This window comes from Lissotriton helveticus, chromosome 10, assembly GCF_964261635.1.
Source record: "Lissotriton helveticus chromosome 10, aLisHel1.1, whole genome shotgun sequence".
Taxonomy (NCBI): domain Eukaryota; kingdom Metazoa; phylum Chordata; class Amphibia; order Caudata; family Salamandridae; genus Lissotriton; species Lissotriton helveticus.
In genome coordinates this window covers 207688389-207701502 of record NC_136071.1, presented here as the reverse complement: position 1 = coordinate 207701502, position 13114 = coordinate 207688389, and the positions used below count along the sequence as shown (strand labels likewise).

General features: G+C 47.3%; 1 protein-coding gene across 1 annotated transcript in view; it reads left to right on the top strand.

Moving 5' to 3' along the window:
* BAIAP2L1 (BAR/IMD domain containing adaptor protein 2 like 1) overlaps positions 1-13114 on the top strand; it is a 558841-nt gene that overhangs the window by 255879 nt on the left and 289848 nt on the right. The window contains exon 7 of the mRNA XM_078665168.1: positions 6482-6634. Within this exon, the coding sequence (XP_078521294.1) occupies positions 6482-6634 (153 nt within the window). The remainder of the gene's footprint in view (positions 1-6481; positions 6635-13114) is intronic.

The following is a 13114-nucleotide window of genomic DNA, read 5'->3' as shown; positions in this document are numbered from 1 at the left end:
TGTCAGACGTTCTTTTGGGCACTTGGTCCAGGCCCGCCACAGCGCAGCCTGTGGATAGGAACGTGGCCAGGCGCCACCGCCCGGCTCCGGGTGACCCTTGCTTTCTGTCTACCCACCCCACCCCTGAGAGCCTGGTTATCCAGGCCTCCAATTCCCAGACCGCATTCCCGTCGGCTCCCCCCGACTGGGAATCCAAGAGGTACGAGACTTATGGAAAAAAGGTATTCTCCTCCCTGAGTTTGGGATTGCGGTCAGTCAATACCGCGTGCCTCTTGGGCCGCTACACCCACTCTCTGTGGGACACGGTCGCGGCCGTGCTGCCAGAATGCCCGATGGAGGTACGGGCTAAACTCGGCCAGGCCCTTGTGGAAGGCCGAGATGCAGCACGGTATTCCATCCGGTGTGGGCTGGACACTACCGACTCTCTAGGCAGAGCGATGGCAACGACGGTGGCGATTCGTCGTCACGCCTGGTTGAGGTCCGCCAATTTCTTGTCCGATGTCCAAAACACGATTATGGACATGCCGTTCGATGGCCGTCGCCTCTTTGGCGACAAGGCAGACCATGCGCTTGAGCGCTTTAAGGACTCCAGGGCTACTGCCAAGTCCTTGGGCCTCTCGACCCCACGCAAGCAAACGGCTGCCTTTTGCCCCTTTCGTGGCCAAGGAAGGGGCGCCCCACATGTTCTGCCAGCCACGTGCCGCAGACTACCATCCAGCGCGGTGGCGAGGCCAGTTCACACCTGCCCCTGCAGCATCCGCCTCAAAACCCTCCTAGTCCGTGCTTTCAGGCCCATGTGACGCCAGTGGGGGGCAGGGTTCGCCATCACCACCTCCACTGGCGCACTGTCACATCGGACAGGTGGGTGCTGCAAATCGTCCAAAGGGGCTACTCCCTCCCCTTTGAGTCGACCCCTCCAGCCATGCCACCGCAGTACCATCGCGTGTCGGGGGATCACTTACAACTTCTGCAAGAAGACGTTACGGCCATCTTGGCCAAGGGGTCCATTGAGTGCGTTCCTGGGCCAGAAGTAGGCTGTGGTTGTTACTCCCACTACTTTCTGGTACCCAAGAAGGGCAAAGGGGGCCTACGCCCTATCTTGGACCTACGGAAGGTCAACGGCTTCCTCCGGAAGGAGAAGTTCAAGATGCTGACGTTGGCTCAGGTTTTAGCTGCCCTAGACCCTGGAGACTGGATGGTAGCGTTGGACTTGCAGGACGCTTATTTTCACATCCCCGTCCTGCCGGCTCACCGGCGTTACCTGCGGTTCACGGTAGGCCACGAGCATTTTCAGTTTACCGTGCTCCCCTTCGGCCTTACCAGCGCCCCAATGGTGTTCACGAAAGTGATGGCGGTGGTCGCAGCTCATCTGCGCAGGTTAGGGGTTTCAGTCTTCCCCTACCTCGATGACTGGTTGTTGAAGGCGGGTTCGCCCCAGACAGTCGTCAGCCACCTCCAGACTACGGCCGACCTCCTGCACCTGCTGGGGTTTTCCATCAATGTGCCGAAGTCACACCTGTGTCCCTCTCAAAAGCTCCTCTTCATCGGAGCGGTTCTGGACTCGGCGCAGTTTCGGGTTTATCCTCCCGAACAGTGGGTTCGGGATATTCAGGCTCTGATTCCGATCTTTCAGCCTTTATCCCGAGTCTCGGTCAGGTTGACGCTGCGGCTTCTGGGGCTGATGGCCTCCAGCATCCTTCTGGTGCATCACGCCCGGTGGCGGATGTGGGCTCTGCAGTGGGACCTGAAGTTTCAGTGGGCCCAGCATCAGGGCAACTTGTCCGACCATGTCTTGATCTCGGAGGGCACTGCAAGACTGTTGCAGTGGTGGCTCACGGACCGCGATTGGGCAGCGGCAGATCCCTCTCCCTACCCCAACCGGAGCACGTTGTTGTGACGGACGCGTCCCTCCAGGGCTGGGGAGCCACATGGGAGAGGCGGAGATCAGAGGCCTCTGGTCTCCGGCGGACTCCCAGCTCCACATCAACCTTTTGGAGCTGCGGGCGATCCGGCTTGCACCAAAGGCATTCCTCCCCTCTGTCCGGGGGAGTGTAGTTCAGGTGTTCACGGGCAACACCACCGCCATGTGGGGTACTGCAACAAACGGGGCGAGGTGGGGTCGTGGACCCTTTGCCAGGAGGCTCTGCGCCTCTGGCAGTGGCTGGAACATCAGGGCGTGACTCCGGTGGTTCAACACCTGGCAGGTTCTCTGAACGCCAGGGCGGACGAACTCAGCCGTCGGTGCATGATGGATCACGAATGGCGTCTGCACTCGGACGTGGCGCAAGGCCTCTTTCAGCAGTAGGGAGAGCCTTGGTTAGATCTATTTGCCACAGAAGGGAACGCGCAATGTCATCAGTTCTATGCGTTGGAATTTCCAAGGCGGCACTCGCTCTGCGACGCTTTTCGTCGCGAGTGGAGTTGCGGTCTATTGTACGCCTTTCCGCCTATACCACTTCTGCCCAGAGTGCTGAAGAAGTTCAGGTGCGACCGGGCCCAGGTTATTCTTGTGGCTCCGGACTGGGCACGAAGATATTGGTATCCAGAGCTACTCCGCATGTCTGTCGATCCCCCGATTCGTCTGCCTCTTCAGGAGGACCTTCTGTCGCAGCAGCAGGGGACGGTCCTCCACCCGAACCTGTCCGGTCTCCACCTCCAAGCTTGGAGATTTAGCGGCGACAGTTGAGGCCATTTGACTTGCCTCCTGAAGTCTGTGATGTAATTCTGGCAGCCAGGCATCCCTCCACAAAGTCGGTATACGCCTGCAGGTGGAACAGATTCGTGGCATGGTGCACAGCAAAGGCTGTGGATCCACTCTCTGCCCCCCTTTCTGAGGTTCTCCTCTTCCTTCTTTCTCTTGCCCAGCAGGGCTCTGCTCTGGGCACTATCATGGCTACCTTTCTGCTCTTTCTGCCTTCCTGAGGCTCCTGATCAGTCATCTTTGTTCAGGTCCCCAATTGTAAATAGGTTTTTGAAGGGCATCACACACATTTCCTTCTGTTCCATTTGTGATACCCCAGTGGGACTTGAACCTTGTACTCACTTATCTGATGTGCGCTCCCTTCGAGCCACTTCATAACTGTCCTCTCTGTCTTCTTACCCTTAAGATTGCTTTCCTGGTTGCCATCACATCTGCCAGGAGGGCGAGTGAGCTCCAGGCTCTTTCTTCAAAACCACCCTTCCTTTCTGTCCATCCGGACAAGGTTGTGTTGCGGACGAGACCCTCTTTCCTGCCCAAGGTAGTCACAGCCTTCCACATCGGGCAGTCCATCACCTTGCCCACCTTCTTTCCGCCTCCGCATCCCTCGAAAGAGGAAGAGAGGCTCCACCGTCTGGACCCAAAACGTGCGCTCTCATTCTATCTGGATCGCACACGCCAGTTCAGGGTGGATGACCAACTCTTTGTTGGTTACGTGGGCGCTAAGAAGGGACGGGCGGTGCACAAACGGACCATCTCTCGGTGGATCATGTTTTGCATGCAGGCTTGCTACTCCTTGGCTAAAAAGGAACCTCCTGTTAGGCTGAGGGCCCACTCCACTCGGGCCACGGCGACTACTACTGCCCTGGGCCGGGGAGTCCCCTTGCAGGACATTTGTCAGGCAGCTACGTGGGCCTCGCTGCACACGTTCGCAAGACACTACTGCCTGGACTGCCAAGTCCGGAGGGATGGCTTCTTTGGCCGTTCTGTCCTCCAGGACTTTCTGGTGTAATTATTGGTTCGCAGACCCACCACTGGGGTTGGTATTGCTGGGGTACCTATTCTAAGGTAAGGAATCTATCACTAACGTGTCTCTTTCAGATGCACAAGTTACTACTTGTGTAACGATATATCTGTAAGAGACATTAGTTAGTGATAGATTCCTTACCGACCCACCCATCCTCCCCGTTCTGCGAACCGATATCTAGGGTTAAGGTCATCCCTTTCAGGGCCCTAGTTTCATGGCACCAGTGTTGGTTCTATCATGGCTCTGCGTTTCTGGCGCGGAAAAGCTGTTTATAAGAACTGACGTCAGCACACGGAGGCGGCGTCTAAGTACTCCGACGACGTCATCACGGCGCGGATGACGGCCGCGGACGACGCCTACCGACGCGCATGGGTACTGCTACGCAAAGAATTTCTGGATCCAATCTGACGCCTGGGGATATACTAAGGTAAGGAATCTATCACTAACTAATGTCTCTTACAGATATATCGTTACACAAGTAGTAACTTGTGCGATAGGGCCGTAGTGTGCAAATGTCGATTAGCCAGAGGTAAATCGCTTGGGCCACTATTGACTGTTCCGTTATTATCAACCTCCTGGATGTGTTGATCTGGCCCTGAGAATCTACCTCTAGCCATTTCTTCCGGAGGTAACACATCTCGATGCTGCTAGCGCCTTTATTGCTTTTTCAATGGCATCTAAACCCAGGGATTTTATCAAACAGATCGTTCAAATTCAAGATCTTTGGTGACCAGTCATTAGGCTCGGGTTGTGAGATTGCCAAGTACTAACCCAGGGCAAAGCACTACGCTACGCTCGCGTAGTTTGCGAAGTTTGCGCAACTTCGCACTACGCGAACTGCACGTACCACAGTGCAAACTGTCATTTTTTTTGCTTGCTCGCGGTCCTCAACGTCAAGTTGGCGACCGCAAGCAAGCAAAATAACATCCTTGTGAGACTTTTTCCTTATTCGCGATCAGCAACATCAAGTTGCCGATCGCGAGCGTGGAAAATAAACCTCCCGGCGAGATTCTCAATGCAGGGATGTCAGGTTTCTCATTGCGAATGGTCGTGCATGCTCGCGACCGCTCGCGATGAGAAACTACCAGTCCGCGTTGAGAATGCTGCAGCTCGAGTACAAATCTACTCGAGCCCTAGAAAAGTACAGCTCGCACTGTGCAAGATGCCGTTTTCAATGATTGCTACTACGCAGTTCGCGTAGTGCTACGCATAGCTCACGTAGTGCGAAGTGCACTTTGCTTAGCTACGCGTAGCGCTACTTCGCGAGCTACGCCCACCCTTACCAAGTACCCAACTGATGTATTTATCAAATGTAATTTACACTTTCTGGGTCTCTTGGAGTTACTGGTGCAGGGAGCTTTGGAGGGGCCTCTTTCTTTTGTGGACAGACAGTACAACTTTAGGTATTGTTTCCTCCAGCATGAGAGTGGGGGGGCAACACTTGTAGGAGTGACTCAATCTCACTAAGCGTCTCTCGAGTCGTATCCCTAAATGTATCGTTTGCCATACCTATCGAAAATCTCTTCTCCCCACAGGCATACTCTATAGCTTTGGCTGATGATGCTTTTGCAAGGAATGTGTCCAAAGGTATAAGAGCTACCTCTTCCGCTAGCGGATGCGGTGTCTTCTTCCTCCCCATCCTTTCAACGACCTCTTCTTCGTCTTCAGGCTCCCTTCCACAATATGCTAGAGAGGGGCCCAGCCCAGCCTCTTCTGGGCTCCGACTGGCATGGACCGGCCCGCCCTTGGCCTGGGCCCATTCCCGTGTGTGTCCTGTGCCGCGGGAGCGTGGCACGCTTTTCAGCGTGAGTCCTTGGCGCAGGGGGTGAAGGGAGTTGGACTCTTCCCAGCACAGCACGGCTCTTCCCAGGCAGAAACAGATCATTGGCGGCTTACATGACTACAGGAGCGTGGCGTGCTCTACAGCGCGTGTACTTGGCGCTCTACTCAAGTAGCTTATCTTTTCAGTATCCCAAACATTAAAGACAGAGTACATTGTTATATGAACGTAGTTCCTCTGGGCTACTTTTATAGACCCTCAGCAAAAGATCAGTTAATAAGTAAATCACATGCTTCATTTAAGACGAGGTCCAAAAAATTTGATTCATACTGCATTTTGACCTCCATGATTGACATCGAATAGATTTGCTGCTTTAGATGGGTTGGAGGATGTTGATTGACCAACAGTGTCAATATTAGGGACTGTAGCTAGCAACAAAATTTAGTTAAAGTTTTTTTTCCAAGCTACAACTTAGTTACGGTAATCTTTGACTATTAGCAGGGATCTAAATGATAAACTTTTATATTGGAATGTGGCCATTATATACTCAAAGATACGTAATAGTCACACGATTAATTTCATATCACAGTTTTATATTATATTGCGACAGGAAACATGAGCAACAAAGCCTATATATATATATATATATATATATATATATATATTCATGGTTATGCTTCGTTTGTGTTTTGTGGTCACTCTCAACATTTGGTCAATCTAAGATGACCTTGCCTGGGTTGCACTCGCTCCGACTGCACTATAGTTGACTTAAAATTAGAAAACAACCAATTTTCAAGCATTGATTATTGAGTTTGTAGTTTGATCCATTTTTGCTTATTTTTAATGCAGATAAAGTGTGTTATCTAACAAAATTTTGCTCCGTGATGACAATAGTGCCTCCCACACAAGTAATATTTTCCATAACACCTTAGCATCTGATTTTACTTCTGCTTTCTGCTGTGTTCCTTTTTTTCAGTATTTGCAAACCATAACGTCTCGGCAGAGTGATATTCAAAAGTTTATTGCAGAAGGTTGCAAAGAGGCATTACTGGAAGAGAAAAGAAGATTTTGTTTCCTGGCTGACAAACACTGCAGTTTTTCCATTCATTTGAACCATTATCATGTACAGGTCAGTGTTAAACACCATATAAGTCATTCATATTTGTTCCAAAATATGTACTCACTGTTTTGAATGGCTTTAAGGATTTTTGCTTCTCAATTATTTAAAATACTACAATAGTAAAATTGCAGTTAGTGAATTAATTGGTAGTGCTTGATAAGACTATGTACTGACACTTTGTGTTAAAACAAAGGACTGTACCAAGAGAGCTCTGTGGCAGTTTGGGGGTCAGAGTGGTTCTTATCAGGGAATTCTTTGAATAAGGGGGCTCAAGGAATTATTTTGCAGCTCAGCATTCACATAAATATATTAAAAAGCTGTATGTTCTCCAACATTGAATCTTTCATAGATTCTCTTGTTTAAATTTTAACCATCCGCGTGCTGTCACTTTTCACATAGAAGTGTACATATAAACTCATTTAACATTGAAAATAGCCTTGGGCTACCTGTTGTCCACTTCATTGTGTGACCTGAAGTCCAGCTAGTGTGGTGGAGAAACAAAGATCTCCAAATCCATCTCTAAGTCGTAGGTGCTCAGATATTCGGCATGGTCAGATCCTTTGAATACAAAATATATACTCAGTTGGATTAAAAGCAAACACACAACAACTCACCACAAACTGGGAATGAATTAAAAAAACAAATTTAATTTCCAAATGATACCAGCACAAAATGCGATTGTAATTCAAAGCATTAGCGGATCACTCAACATTTCTTATTGGTAGTGCTCATGGGTGTAGAGGAAGGAGGATTTAGGGTGGTGATAGTGGGTTGACAAGTGAGGGACAAGGTAAAGGTGTTTGTGACATGAAAAACAATACACAATATTTACAAATAGACCTTTCCAGCCTATCTAGGTTAGATTAGTTCCTTTATATACAATGCTCATAGGGGTATTTGAAATCCATACATTTGATTCTATGAGCATGTGGGAGTAATTAGTGAGACAGTCTATGTTTCGACCCCTGCGGAGAGGAGGGTGAGTGGTTGCCTCACAAAGGGGTCTTCATCAGGACAGTGGAGCACTTTTTTCCAAGGAAAGACTGTTAAGGTTAAGATGGGAGCTCCATCTCGACGACTGGGAATGATTCAAGCATGTTCCAATACTGGAGAACTACAGTTACAGGTAAGAAACGTATTTCCTTTCAATGCACGTACAGCTGTCCCCAATGCATTTTGTGGGGGGATTGTTTACTCATTTACGAATGTCTGTGAAAAAATTACAATGTATCTCATCAATATCCTATTATACATAAACAACCCCTAAGCAAATCCTCTTCTTGTGTCTGCCCCAAGCACATATATTTAAAATGGAACCAGTCATAATACACAATATTTGTCTGTCTGTCTTGTGTCCTTTCCTTTTCTTTCACCATAATGCCAAGATCTTTCCTGTGTTCAGCTGTTTCATTCCACCTCTCTGCATGGTCAAAAATGTTGTGCATCTGTTTAGTGTATCTTCTATGTTCTTGTTTTAATTGAATATGCTTTGTTGAATATCCTCACAGCGTGTTTAACATGTTTGCCTCTTTCTTTCTTTCTTCTTTTCTTTTTCTTTTTTATCCTTTGTAAGGTTTTCCAGCTTTCATTATATAGTCAGGAAGCCAAAGAGTTCCTGTATACATTTAATTTAAGGCCAGGGGCTTGGGGGGCATCTATTACACCAATAGTATTGATACATTAACTGTGTGATACCTCTTAGAACTGTCTACCATAATGTAGCTTGAACCGAGAAATGGAAAAGAATGTAAACTCTGCATCGGGAAACCTTAAGGTTTTTTTATTAGACCCTCACCCACTCTATTAGTGGCATGATTCGTAATTGGGTTTCAACCTGGTACCTAACAAACAGGATCGCTCAACCATATTCCAGGGAGTATTTTGAATATTTTCTCAGCCGGGGTTTTACTGGAGTTAAAACCCTTGAAACTTTCCATTTTTATATTACAAAATATGTCAGTCGTTTAGCAGTTATTATAACTCTATATAATACAGATTAGTGTTCAATTGACGTAAATTATGCTCATTATCTTTTTGGATTAGTAAGACAATTTTGTTACATAGAATAACCAGTTATTGTTTATTTCCGTATATGCTAACAAATCCGTAGTGCTTATCTTTTAGACTTGCTTTACCACTTTTTTCTGATATTCCGGTGTCACATCCCTGTTACACAAAATTCTCTTTCAGAACATTTGTTTGTTTTTATAAATTAATCCTCTTGGGATATCATCTTTTTAATTACTATCATTTGACAGAATGGTAAACTATTTTTACTCTTTTAGAATGTAAACTCGATGCCAATAGAATTTTTTTTAATTTAATTTGTGGGTTTAGTGTAAATATTCGTGGCCTGTGGTTCCTTAATTTCACTTATTACTCCAGTATTGGAGCTTTCATAGATTCACATTCCTTAATCATTTCCCCGTCGTCGAGACGGGAGTCTCCGGTACATAAAAAAGTAATGGTTAGCAGTATAGCTAACTGTAAAACAGGCCTAGGCCCATTTTTCTTTTGCAACCCATAACCTTTGTTATGTAAAAAAGGACCAAACTTTTCTCTTAGACAATCAGAAGCACCCACCCTCTAGAACCCTCCTGAGAGAAGCTCTCCCCCTCAGATTTTCGGGCACTTGTGCTATAATACTTTCCGTACCCAATCCAAGGTGAGCCTCTCAGAGGAGGAGGGTGGGCGTATGTGAATCTATGAAAGCTTCCAATATTGGAGAACTACAGTTACAGGTAAGTAACTTGTTTTCTTACTCCAGTATTGGAGCTTTCATAGATTCACATACCTGAATCAGAATAGCGAGCAGTAAATCATAGCACATTTTGTCTTTGTCACCTTGTTGTCATTAACATTCAACACATGATACTTGCACATAGTAGCAACCACATCAATATATACATAGACATATTTCCTCTCAATGACATATCCAATATCAATCAACAATAAAATGTGCTTTTCTTACCCAAGAAAAGGAAGGAGGGATGAGAAAGAGGCTCACCGTTATTGGAAAAGGTTCCTCAGCACTGCCTGTCCCACTGCTACATCGCTCCTTGCATGAGCATCCAGGCAGTAATGCCTGGTGAATGTATGCATACTCCTCCAAGTGGCTGCTCTGCAGATGTCCTGTATGGAGACGCCTGAAAATAGAGCAGTTGAAGTTGATACCGCTCTTGTGGAATGCGCACAAACACGTACAGTCAATGGCTTTCCCGCTGTTTGGTGACAGAACTGGATAGCACTCGAGATCCATCTTGAGATTCCTCGTTTTGACAACTGGAAACCTTTTCTGGGGGCACTAAGTGCCACAAACAATTGTGTTGACTTTCTAAACGGTTTTGTCCTTTGCAAATAGAACTGCAGGCAACGCTGGATATCCAGAGTGTGGAGAGTCCTTTCCGCCGCCGTCGATGTCCATACAGGTGGTGGAGGCCGGATGGGTGGGTAAACTCGAAATAACCCCTTCATAAATTGCTTCATAATTCTCTCAGACCACAGAGAAGGACGTGCTGAGTTTCTCTTGTATCGTGAAATTGCCGCCAAATGCACCTTAATAGATGCATGGGCTAAGCCTGATTTCTCTAATTTTAGCAAATATGGGATAATCTGATACGCCTCTGCCCGCAGAGGATGTAAGGCATTCTCCTGACACCATAAAAAGAATCTCTTCCATTTCATCCTGTACGTTCTATCAGTGCTTTCCGCTCTTGCTTTTGCCAGAATCTCTCTGCATTCTGCTGGAATGTTCAAGTGCTGAAATTCTCCGTGGTCAGGAGCCAGGCCGCTAATTGCAATGATGTCGGGTCTGGATACTTGTCCCTTCACCATAGTCAGCAGTGTTGGAATTGGTCGAAGACGTATTGGCTCGGTCTCCGATAAAAGGTCTCTCGACGACGAGGAAATGATTCAGGTATGTGAATCTATGAAAGCTTCCAATACTGGAGAACTACAGTTACAGGTAAGTAACTTGTCTTCTTCTCACATCCTAAAATGTTATGCTATATTGCTGAATATTGTATATGAAACGTTCTTATCTTTAATAAAAATGTATTACGTTTTTGTACGTTATGTTCCAGTTTATCTTGCATTTTTGACCACACCAAGTAGAAATTTTCAGTATGTCTGTCATATAATATTAATAGTTTTTTCAATCTTCAAATTCTACAATGTACTGCATGTAGATATTATGTACTGATGGCGCTACATTTCATCCCATTGAAACACCATGCACCTTTAAAAAAGACTTACCTTTCCACTTGAAAGAATTTTACATCAGTATAACAGTTGCATCAGAAGACTTGTATTTCTGTCACAACGTTCAAGAATCAACAGCCTTAAACCGAACTGGAGATGAGAGGAAAACCCCCAGAATACACTCTCTAAAAGCAATACCCTACTACAACCACAAGTACTCAGGGCACATGGAAAGGAATAATTTCTCTAACCTAATAAGAGAGACAAAGGTTTTTTGTTTTTTTACTTTTTAAAGATGAAAGGCCTGACTCAGCCTAAGGTGGCATGCTTCTTCAAAGGGCTCCTCCTCACATTGGCTAAGCGTACCTACCAATGTGGGCTACTATCCAAATATTGGGAACTTCTTTGGACTCTTATTTGTAGGTGTATGCATCCATGTGTGGTGTAATAGTTGGTTCTCTTCCAGGGGATCCTCATCAATAGTCATAAGCACTAGAATATTCCTGCCCATGCGCGGGACCTCGGAAACACAATCATATATGTGACCCACACACACACACACACACACATATATATATATATATATATATAATAAAAAAGCAAATGCAGCCTTACACTCACTAGAGCTGAATAATGCTGTAAGGACTCCCTATTATATCATAACGAATACATTAGAAACAGGGAAAAACAACAGCAGAGCATGTTTGAAAACTATTTTAATGCTTAGCACAAACTCTCAGATAGGACTGAAAGCATTGACAACTCCCAGGCTGCATTGCAGAAAACCTAGCCTAAAAAGGCTGAAAAGCTAACTCATAGCAACATAGAAATAAACTGGCCTTTAAGGCAGTCATGATCCCCAGCTTCCCATCATGCCTCAGGGGTGGCAGTTAGGTCAGTTGTTCTTTCCGGCTCCTTCAGGAAGGATCCCGGTTACACAGCTCCGCTTCTTTCCGATTTTACTCAGAAATATTCTTCAGTTTTCTGGAAAATTTTGACTTACTTCGACGTCTTCAATCTTTTGAAGTAAGGTTCTGTCTTTTTTTGACAGAATTTGGCATTTTTTCCACTCCAAAATGCCTTCTCTTTTTGACTCCTGCCCTTCATGTGGAAAAAAGAAGGCCAGGTCAGACTCTCATGCAGTCTGTATTCTTTGTTTGCCTAAGGACCATGTCCCCAAGACTTGCCCTCATTGCCAGTCCTTATCCAAAAGGACTCTAAAGGACCGAGAAAGGATCTGTCTTTATGGGCTGGCAGAAAAGACATCTCCCAGAGGCCGGTTACCGGTGAGGAAGGGCTATAAGAGGGCGAGATATTCATACAGAAGCAAAAGCCCTCGCTCTTCTGCTTCAGCGTCGGGCTTGGCACTGAAAAATCTACCACCGGTGGGTCATTTGTCCAAAAGAAGACCATCGATGGCGGGCTCTCCGTCGAGAGAACACCGTCATTCAGGTACATCTCTTTGTTCACCATCGACGTCGAAGAATTGTGATCCTCCGCCGCCGTCAACCTGGCGACGATCGGCGTTGAGGAGCAGAAGCCCACCGCCGTCGTCAACTCAGCGACGATCGATGTCAAGGAGTAGAAGCCCTCCTCCGTTATCAACCCGGCGACTATCGGCATCGAGGAGCAGAAGTCCCCCGGCGTCGTCATCTCGACGTTCAGCATCGAGAGTGGGTACCCCTCCGCCGCCGTCAGTCCAACGGTGATCGACGTCGAGGGGCAGGAGTCCTCCACCGTCGTCAACCCAGCGACGATCGGAGTCGAGGATCGGAAGTCCTCCGTCGTCGTCTCGATGACGATCGGCGTCTAAGAAGAAGAGCCCATCGGCGTCGCGGAAGAAGAGCCCTCCACCGTCGTCAACACAGCTACGATCGGCGTCGAGGAGCAGAAGCCCTCCACCTTCGTCGGCTCACCAACGTTCGACGGCGAGGCACAGAGGTACTCTGGCGTCGTCTGTAAGGCACTTGACGTCAAGGAACAGGGAGTCAACGTCGAGACCAGTTCCAACACCAGGCCGGAAATCGACGTTGAGAAGGAGGTGCAGGTCGGCGTCGAGAAGGGCTCAGTCACAGCAGATCACGCGCCCAACGTCAAGGCCCACATCAGTGAGGTCTGGAGAAGGCTCTGTGGTTCTAGTGACAGAATCAGCGTCACAACACTCATCTTCTCACTCTTCGAGACACCCTTCAGCGGAGCATTCACCATCTGCCTCGCCAGAAAGGCACTCAGACATACCACATCATAGATCCCCTTCACATCACAGGGAGGCTACCCCTGCTGTTCATT